The sequence below is a fragment of the Saccostrea cucullata genome, unplaced genomic scaffold (assembly GCF_032062105.1).
Source record: "Saccostrea cucullata isolate Sc308-1 unplaced genomic scaffold, CSIRO_AGI_Scuc_v1 ctg1156, whole genome shotgun sequence".
NCBI lineage: Eukaryota > Metazoa > Mollusca > Bivalvia > Ostreida > Ostreidae > Saccostrea > Saccostrea cuccullata.
In genome coordinates this window covers 213228-223657 of record NW_026926967.1, presented here as the reverse complement: position 1 = coordinate 223657, position 10430 = coordinate 213228, and the positions used below count along the sequence as shown (strand labels likewise).

At 30.9% G+C, this 10430-nt stretch overlaps 1 protein-coding gene across 1 annotated transcript; it reads right to left on the bottom strand.

The window, feature by feature from the left end:
• Nucleotides 1-4296: 4296 nt before the first annotated feature.
• On the bottom strand, nucleotides 4297-6278 carry LOC134273084 (hemagglutinin/amebocyte aggregation factor-like). Its single transcript, XM_062755259.1, has 5 exons — nucleotides 6242-6278; nucleotides 5877-6120; nucleotides 5015-5152; nucleotides 4642-4765; nucleotides 4297-4349 (listed from the first exon to the last, which is right to left on the bottom strand). The coding sequence occupies exons 2-5, from the start codon at nucleotides 6118-6120 to the stop codon at nucleotides 4304-4306; spliced, it is 552 nt and encodes a 183-aa protein (XP_062611243.1). The 5' UTR covers nucleotides 6242-6278; the 3' UTR covers nucleotides 4297-4303.
• Between the last annotated feature and the right edge of the window lie 4152 nt (nucleotides 6279-10430).

Here is a 10430-nt window from a genome sequence, read left to right as displayed (position 1 = left end):
TCCTGCACCATTGATTAACAACTGCTGTACAAACTGCTTGATGAAAAAATCAGAATAAAAGTACACAAATTTACAAGAAACTGAAAGAAACCGGTAGTCGTGCACGACGTCCGCACAATGTTAAGCCATTAGGGCAGAGACGAAAACAATGACATTAACTAAACTTTTTAATTCGCAACATAGGACATGTTTGGTTTTTATTCAAGTATTATTTTATTATTATTCAATTATTCAATTGAAAACTCATAATTAGATTTTCCTGTGTAATTTGAATATTTGTTTCTTTTTTGTTGAGTATATATGTTATTTAAAGATTTATTGGCAGTAATAATAAACAATAGTAAAATTCATTAGTACTAGCATATAATTTTTAAAACTTAGACTGCAAGCATATCTTCTTTAAAAACAAGTGTAATTGTAATTTTTTTCATTGTATGCATATTTTACTTTTATAAAATGATATGACATCTATTTCTACATCTGTTTTGTGTTTGGTTCTGCTATTTTTTTGTATTATTAAACCTTTAAGAATACCCATTGGTCGATATCTTTATAATATATAAAATGTATTATATACGTAACATAATGCATACTAGATTTTTATATATCTGAAACTGTTTCCACACAAAATAAGCACTGCATTGAAGGCGATGCATTGAAAGGTTAATCTTTCTTATGAATCAACAACTCTGTCCAAGACAATAATTTGGCAAGGCATCTATTTTTCTGTGTATCAGGACTTTTTTTCAAGATTTTTTCTCTCAGAACGTGAATTTTCATGCAATGGTCCATCAAAAACACAAAAATACCAAGATAACGCCAAATTATGTTTGATCAATGAACCTACAAATTAATATTATTGCCATAAAATAAAAAATAAAAATATTGAAATAACGTCCCATTTTTTCAATGAATATTTTTCATTTAGATATGTTCAATTATATTGAATTTGATTTTTTAAAATTGTTTTCGAAAATGCATAATGCTTCTCATCAAAAGAGGCAAGTATAAGTGAATTTAAATGAAATATCCTTTTCTTATCCATGACCATAGACTATTAGGGCCAGCGTACAACAAAACTATGGCACTAGCTTTCATATTATCTCCTGCGTTTGCAAAATCACATTCGTCTGTCCGTCTTTCTGTGCCAGAAAAATTTAAATGTACTTGGACACAGATTTGAAGTTAATATTTTCTGTATAATATCACGAATTATATATTTAAATATCATTTCTCACAAAAATTAATTAAAAATCTTATTTCATTTAAGAGTAATTAAAACTTTAAATTTTTTTGCGGGTTTGATTGACACATCCTGCACTTTCACAAATCTTAACTTTATTCTTAATCCTAAGGAAAAGTGGGAATCCTGATGTGTATTAATGAGAAATATTAAAACTTAAACCGAGAAGAATAATTTTATTCAGAGTTGAAATGTTAGAAAGCAGAACTTCTTCACAAGTATCGTAATTCCGTTGTGTACAGAGTTTTTCGAATCGATCACACTCGTGTTTTGTACACAGGTTTTTGTAAACATGTTATTCTTTGATGTTTATACTATTACGATTCATCCTTAAATCGCCAAAGTCTGTTCACCACAACTGCACGGACTGACAATATATTGTGTGTTTGTTTTGCTTTAGAAAATGTCTACTCTGAATTTTCTGGATTATAGTATTAATATTTTTCATTAATACACATCAGGATTGCTACTTTTCCTAAGGATTAAGAATAAAGTTAGGATTTGTGAAAGTGCAAGGATGTGTCAATCAAACTCGCCAAAAATTTTAAGTTTTAATAAACTTTAAATGAAATAAGATTTTTTATTATTTTTTGTGTGAAATGCTATTACAATATATAAGTCGTAATATTATAGAGAAAATATTAACTTCAAATCTGTGTTTAAGTACCTTTAAACGTAGACAAAACGTTGAATGACAAGAGATAGGACTTCATATTTCATTATCAGGAAAACAGACAAAGAACCACGTACTCTAACTCTTGTTTCCCGCCTACATTTTGCACCCTTGAAATTCAATTTTAATGGCAATTTGGCCATTAAATCTTGGTTTAGTACAAAGAACAGTTCTATGGTAATATTGATTAATCATTTTAATTCCAGCTCTAGATAGTAAATGATCATTAATTTCAGCTCTCAAAAAAGGGGGGTAGACGATATTTTCTAGTGAAATCGAACTTTCAAGAATCACTTTAATTTTGAAATAGTCTTAAATATGATTAAATGTATTTCATATCTTTTGTTATGCTTTACACAAATAAATAAAACATATATAAATTATTAAAATACAATTGTTTAGTTGTAAATAGCTTTATAATTGATGAAAAATTAACATTTTTCCGTTTTTTGTCTATAAACATATGTTCCCCCCCCCCCCGTGAAACACAAAAAGCTTTGGCATAAATTTGTAAAATGACAGTCTATATTTCCTGTAAAAAGGAATTTTTGTTTCATGGTGGGGAAAGATGTTTTAAAAGTATTTTCCGTTTTCCATTGATATCTATAGTGAAATACTCAAGTTTTACCAAAATTATAGAGTTATCTTTCTTTGGTATCTCAAAAAAGTAACCTTTTATGAAAATTCATTTAAATATCTATAAAAATTCTGAAAATCATTCAAATATGTTAACTTTTGAAAATTGACTTAGAGCTAGGCGGGAGAACAATACTATCGTTCGTGGTTCTTCATAGTAAATTCAATGTTTAGATAAAGACGTAACAATTGATATGAAAAATCAGTCAGAACATGATTTAATGGTAGATTTTTTTTGCTGACTAGATCAATGATGGAGATAAAACGTGCAAAATAATGATAATAAACAATACTGCAAATATCAAGATTCCATGAAATTGTTTATCAAGAATTTGCATTGTTTTTGAAATCATTGATATAAAGTGCATGTGTGCGCATCGAATCAACTAAGAAGTATTTGTTAGAGTATTTACATAATTAATTGAAGTGACGATTGAAAATCACGTTTATCATAAATCTTCGTTGTTACTATCAACGTCTTTGTAGGAATAATCGAGTTTTACTAACTAAAGTCTGCTCAATAGTGGAGATTGGGCTCAATGTAAATAAACGGAGGAAAGTCTTATCTTTTTAATCTTTTTTAATTTTTTCTAATAAAAAAAAACCCAGGAAGTTTTACAATGATTCGATGATTCTGTTTTGCAATAAGATGACTGTGTACGTGATGATCATTTTTCTATGTTTTTTTCTTTGTTTTGGATTGTGATCAGCCTTTTATTATTTTTTTATTTAAACACAATATTATGATAATGAGTACATATACTTTAAATCATAATACGTATGAAGGCAGAGCAAATCTTTAGACTTAATAATAAGCGCAAAACTGTCGAAACAAGAGGCTCTTATTATTACTTGCATACGTGTGTTGTCCCGTAAAATCGTGGACAAAGCGTTTTTCTCGAAAAGTAATGGGCGCACTAAACTGAAATTTTCAGTAGATGTTTATTTATCACATTTAAGTGCATTATTATGTTTTTGATAATATACAGACAAAAATAAAGATTTTATTATGCTTGAATATGCACAGGGTATGGTCTTACGGCGCACGGTAGAAATAACAAGGTTAAATTAGAGAATACACAAAAATTAATTCGTAATAAAAGTTTTCAGTACATAAGATTGGGATGAATATGATCATAATTCGATTCCTTAATCAATTTTGTCGTATTTATAAAAATTTTTAAGGCTTTAAGTTAATTTTTGGCAGATTCCCGAGCATTCGAAGTGGGAAAGTGGTTAACACAATACACGAAAAATCAGGGTTATTGATGAAGTTACGGCGAACCGGAGAGCAGTTTAGTTAGATTCGGATGTTGTAATGACACCTTAAGAGACTTTAAATGAATACAGAAGAAAGAAAATATGACAAAAATCACCAGATCTTTAGTATATAAATGAAATGGAAGTTTTCTTAGCGAAGCCTTTTTGATTGAGTCCCCAGGTAGTACAAAAATACGGACAAGCTGCTATTGTAATAGCAAAAGACGTTGTCACTGTCGACTATTGATATGAGATTGTCTGTTAGTTGACTAATGGTGAAAATACAGTCGTAACTTCATAATAAATCTTTAGAAGATCGCATGTATGTGCCAGATTGGTACCTTAACTGGTTATACACAACTACGTATATGAATCAGTGGAATTTCTAAATTTAAGTGGTTTTACTTAAGGTCATACTTTTACAAAACAAACATAAAACCAAAGATAATTTTCAATTTATATTTCACTATTTCATTCTTCAACAGAGCATGTTACTTTTTCACCAATTTACAAACTTCAAACTGGAATCGTCGATCTCTGAAAAAAAAAAAGTTCTGTATAAAACACAGCTTAAACATGTGTAAATTGTTTAAAAAAGTGTTAAGAGAGGATATGTGTGCTAAACCCATAAAATATAGTGTTGGGGGCTAAGCCCTCACTTTAATTGTCCATATTATGTCTATATTCAATAAACTTTGTTCAGGAGCAGATGTTATTTAATGGAAAATGGATGGATTGATAAATGGATAGAAGGAAAATGATAGTTTTCAGAGTGTATTAAGGCGGACTTTCTTCGGAAATGTCCTAATAATAATAAGTTTACACTCACTCATAATGGTTGTGATGGACACTATTGACTCCACGCAGTACATAACCTTTTGGTACAAAATATACCACTGGCTGGTCATAATGATTCACCCAGCCCGTCCAACGACACTGTTTGTATTGATAATCTGCAAAGAAGAAGCAAGGGTTATGTATAGAGCAAGTCGTATAATGTACCAGCATAATAGTAGATACAACACAATTAAATGACCATTTTGAAAATGTAGGGTTAAAAAAATACAACAAAACTTCAAGAACAATTTCAGTTGTACTGGCAAATAGTACGGGAGGATGAATCATGTGTGAAAATGTGGCTTTTACTGTTAAAAAATTATGCTTATTTTTTTATTCAGAGTGATTCGAGGTATTAAACGTACTTAAACTTTTAGGGCCGCAGCAACGGAATCTATGGCGTCTATCTTCATAAGCATTGTGGTGATAGCTTGCCATGCCGTTGATGTACCCAGCACCAGGACATCGGTAGTGTACAGCATGATCAAAGTCGTTGACGTATCCTTTAAGTTGCAAAAATGAAGAAAAGATGAAGTTGAAAATGATATATCTCATAAATATTGTAAACAGTAGGTTTAATGAAGATAGCATGGACTCTTGGAATACCTGAGGAGGTCTAATCTTCAAAATTAATTGTTACATCCTCTTGGTAATTGAATCGTTGGGGCAAAATTACAATAGATGAATGCCAGTGATAAGTGTTTATTGATACGTACCATATATACTCGCCTATAAGATGGTCCACCTATACGTCGGTTGTATTCAATAAGCTTATGTATCAGAGGGACTGATCTCATATAATACCATTCATTTTATAGCTCGCCTATAAGTCAGACATAGAGTTTTGGAGAAGAGATTAACTCCCAAAATTCCGACTAATAGGCGAGTATATACGGTAATAGAGAAAATTAATAATTATTGTAAAGTCTACCATAACGTTTAAATTTTGTTTGTCATATGAGTCTAGATCTTTATCTGGAAAAAATGATTACCTCAATAATAATTTGATTATCAATTTCTCGTTGTGGTTATATGAAAATGATTCAATGTTCTAGACAGTCAATAACTAAATATTTTCACAAAAATGTTATTTAGTTAATGTATCTGTTTTAAATGAAAATACCTATTGACGTATTCTTTGGATAAAAATAATTTCACTTCAACTGTAAAATATATCGAAAGCTAGTTTTTGAAATTTTAACTCCGAAATAATGTAAAGACTTTTACCTGTCCAATGACAATTTACATCCCTCCCATGTTTTAGAGCTGTACCACAATGGAGTTCGTACCTTCTGTCTTCATAATGATTGTGATGGAATGATACAATTGCATCAATAAATTCATTTGGGGATCGACAACTGAAGTTAAGAGGACCATCCCATTTGTTTTTGAAACTCAAAGCTTCTTTGAAAGCCAGGACCAAACACAGGGAAAATAAAATTGCTTGGTGTTTCTCTCTTAACTCTGTCATCTGAAAATTAAAGTTTTTTGCAGGATACATACTTAAATATAATCGAAAATGTATCTAAATAGAAAAGAGGCAAAAATATATCAATGGTTTTAAAAAACATTAAAAAAAAACAAAAACGTACCTCTTTCACGAATTGCAATGTTTTTATGCTCACCTGAATGATAGCTTTTTTAAGATTTATATACACTTTGAGTGACTGGCACAGATGTCGAAGATAAGCTACACAGAATTCGAAGTGCTTGACAACAAAATTTATGGGAAGAAACAGGTTGAAGCGTTATTAGAATTCCTATTAATTTTATTTCTTTGACAAAAGGTAAATATCAAACAATGACAGCTGGCTTCATAATGCAGTAGTCAGAAACATACTTCTAAACGAAATTGTTAAATGGTTCCTTTGAAATTGGAGATGTGTGTAGATGAGTTATTTCTCAAACCAGAAAAAAGATTATCTATTTAAGACTCGATCTTAATAAGTTTTTGTTACTATGGAGCAACAATTTGATATGAATATGTTAGCTTTATTTAAATTGTGATCTTGAAAGTGAATTGTTATCTTTTTTTTACGTAGGAGTTTTGAAATAATTAACTTTTTTTGTTTGTAGGATATTCAAATTATATTTAAAAGGAACTTGGATTGGATTCTACAATTGGCAATCCGCACGTTTGAGTCATAGAACCCTTTCTTTGGACAAATTCTTCAAAATTCTATGTCGGTTTTGAATATTTTTAATATTCCCAACGACCAAAATGAATAGGAAAAACCATATATATATTGGATACCTAAACTTAACAAATATCAAGTGTAGAGATACATAGTGGGTTCTATAAAAATGTTCTACCAAGCCCTTTGCTTTGCTCATCAATGAAACATTAACAGAAGTAAAGAACATTTAAGAGTGCAGTGCAACAAAGTACCAGTATTTTACAAGTGGTGTAAATAAGATTTTGATATGTAATTTTTTGAAAACTATGAATATTTTTTTAACCGAAATCAACAACATAAAGCCTTAAGCTTTAATAGGATATATACAACCTTTTCTCACAATGGATGAAAGTTATTTCCCACGGTTAATTAAAGTTCAGGCTAATTGACATTGTTGACAGCTGTTTTTTAAAGAATAATTATGTAACTCATTAATTTACATACATGTACCTTTTAACTGCTCATTTGCAAACTTATTTCGTTAAAACATTCTGGTTGTTAATTAAAGTGCCCTGAAGTCGATATTTAAAAGATGCTTGAGATTCTGATTGACATTACAGTGTATGTATGTGGTTTTTGATTTTTAAAATACCCACTCCTAGATATTGTAAATAATTATGTGGGAATGAAACATGTGAAGAATCTTGGGTTTGCGTAAGCAATCGTTAAAGATCGTGTAACGTGTAGAATAATGTGCTCGAAGGATCCTTCGTGTAATATGTGTAATCAAGGTAGTTTTTCATGAATAACTTGATTGTTTGTGTAATATTTGTCACCATTGTTCGTGTTATATTTCGCAGTTATGATAAGGCTGTCCGAAGGCTTTAAATGCCTTTAAAATATAGTCATTTATTTTGAGCAAGATTCAGATTTCAGTATGTAATCCATGTTTTATATTGCAGTCAACTTGATGTAATATATAGTCAGGTATTATAATAAAGCATTTTTGTGATGTCACATGACTGTGTTGATCACGTGACGGAGATTCATGATATTCCAAAAAAAAAAACAAAAATCGCTTCGGCACAAGTGCAAAACAAAAATATTGTGCAAAATTTGTTACATAGATCGATTAATTGTGATCTCTGGTAAATAGAAAGTGCTGGGGGCAGGTTAAATTTTTTGATCGGTAAGAAAATATTTTACGAGAAACTCAGCTTACCAACATAATAGTGGGTACTTTCCACTCTTTGTTGCGATTTATGCAAATATGGATAAACTACACATAATCTCCCAGCAAAATTCAGTTAGAGCACATACTTTTCTTGTAGATTCACAGAGTATATGTAGTAGTGTGTATTATATGCGTACTTAATAAATAAGTGTTTTAAATTTAATGTAAAATATTAAACTACCATAATATACAAAGGTATAAAAAGCTTGATCCGCTCCTTTATATCCTTAGCCCTTTACCTGTACACCTGTATATAGATAATTAGTTACCTAAGGGCAGGTGAAAGGTTTTGGAGTGTTATTGATTCTTATTGGTAGTTTGGTTGTGAAGTTGGATTTCATTGGTTTTATTCTTATGGTCATTGGTTTTACCGCCAAACTGTTCATTCTTTGTCTTGTTGAGTAAATGACCAAGACTGTGTTTTTCATGGCCTCCCATGACATTGACTTTGGAGACTGACAAATTTCATTTTCTGAGTCAATATACATGTTAATTAAAGCTGTAACCACCATATCATTGTGGAAGCCTTTTCCCACAGAATGGGGAGGAATTATTTGTTTTTATCAGTACTACTTTTTATGCCTACTTTATATGGGAGAAGATATGTAATGTCCATATATTGACTGTACGAGTTATCTCCCTTAATTGAGAGTAAATGTACATATATACTTATCATCTATAATATATCATTATGAATATGTTAATTATGAGAGCTAAATGTATATATGATTAATAGGATTGAATTGATGTGCTATTATATTGTTGTTTTATTATTTTCAGGGCTATGTAAACATTTGTATATCATAAGCTCACTGTGTCTGAATAAATATAAGACCTGAACCGTGACAGAGGAGTACGTGTTGTTCTTCATCACCACCCCTGTTACAAATATCTTCAATTTGTTTTTGTTTATCACTTGTGCCAGTCCAATATAAACACAATTCTTAAATTCTAACATTGTCTACGGACGTGTAAGGGGGTGTTTAACACATAATTTTTCTTTATTTTTGACTATGTGCATTTTGGACTTACGAAAGGAATATGGATATTTAACTTTCAAATGTTCAACTTTATAACAGCATATTTTAGCTAAAATAAAACAATCCTAACACTTTAATCTACATGCGATGTAAAAATTGACGCTTTCCCCGTCATGTCAGCTAATTGTGCTACGTACGTTTCACGTATGTTAAACGTATGTGACACGTACGTGACTTCACGTACGTTTTCCATGAAAAAAGCACCACGTACGTTATACGTATGTTTTCACACGTGTGAATATCATGCGTGACACGTATGTTAAACATACGTATTGCCTACCATACGTTACTCATATATTGCACACGTACATGTACGTTACTCATATGTTTCACATATGAATAACGTACGTGCAACGTGAGTGTAACATATGTGTCTCATAACATGTTTAATGGGTTTATTATTTGCACTGCTCATACTGGTATTGTAAAAGTATAAATACCATACAAAAATGTGTCAAACCATGGTTAAACACATGTTTTGAACATTTTTTTCACATATTGTAAACGTTGGTGAAACAAAAATAACGTGCAATTTAAATATTCAATTCATCCATTTGACATAATTTCCCTCAAAGGCTTATTTTCTTTTCATCTGTTGAATGATCCACTTTATGGTTATCCTTCACTTTAAAGAATGGGTGGACTTAACTGGCCAGAAAAAATGCTACAAATTTAAGTTCCATAAAATGTTAATTTTTTTCCATCATATAAACCCCCGATATCTTAACTGTGTATTTATGGTACGGATGTGAATTTAAAATGCTCTTTTCGAGGTAAACTAAATAAATATCGAAGGCATGGTAACTGAAGTTTTGTTGAATATCAATAGATAATCAGGGTCACGCATTTTTCATCGTCTGAATACATAGTCAGCGCATGTTTGTCGTCTGTTCTTACGAAAACTGTAGTTGTATATTGAACAAAATAATGTCATATTAAAAGGAGAAGAGCCGACAAATGTGCGCTCACACTTAATTTAACAAAAAACATGTTCCAAACAAACTTCTCGCTTCCATTGTTACGGCTTCGATTGACCTGTTGAATATTACAATTCATCACGTGATGTCCACCTGCGAGTGTACTCGTGGAAACAGTTACATTGTATTCTTCAACCTGACCTAGATTTAAATCACTATGTTTGGTGCCGTTTTCAGAATTTAGCACATTAAATGTTGTTTTAATTTTGCGTGTCCTCACATTTAAAAAAAAATCATAATGACATAAATGTAATATTCCAAACACGTATTTGAATTTCTAGAGAGAGAGATGGAGAGAGAGAGAGAGAGAGAGAGAGAGAGAGAGAGATGTCAACAATGACACCGATCGATAGCCCCGCCTCCTATTAATATTGATAGCGCAACCTAAAAACCACTCCGGGTACACGTCAAAT

What these genes read in the sequence shown, in the direction of transcription:
- LOC134273084 (XM_062755259.1), bottom strand. Translation starts at nt 6,120, where the DNA reads ATGACAGAGTTAAGAGAGAAACACCAAGCAATTTTATTTTCCCTGTGT. An exon ending in TGTAAATTGTCATTGGACAG is followed by an intron (nt 5,153 to 5,876) that starts GTAAAAGTCTTT and finishes TGCAACTTAAAG; the next exon opens with GATACGTCAACGACTTTGAT. An exon ending in GTCCATCACAACCATTATGA is followed by an intron (nt 4,350 to 4,641) that starts GTGAGTGTAAAC and finishes TTTTTTTTTCAG; the next exon opens with AGATCGACGATTCCAGTTTG.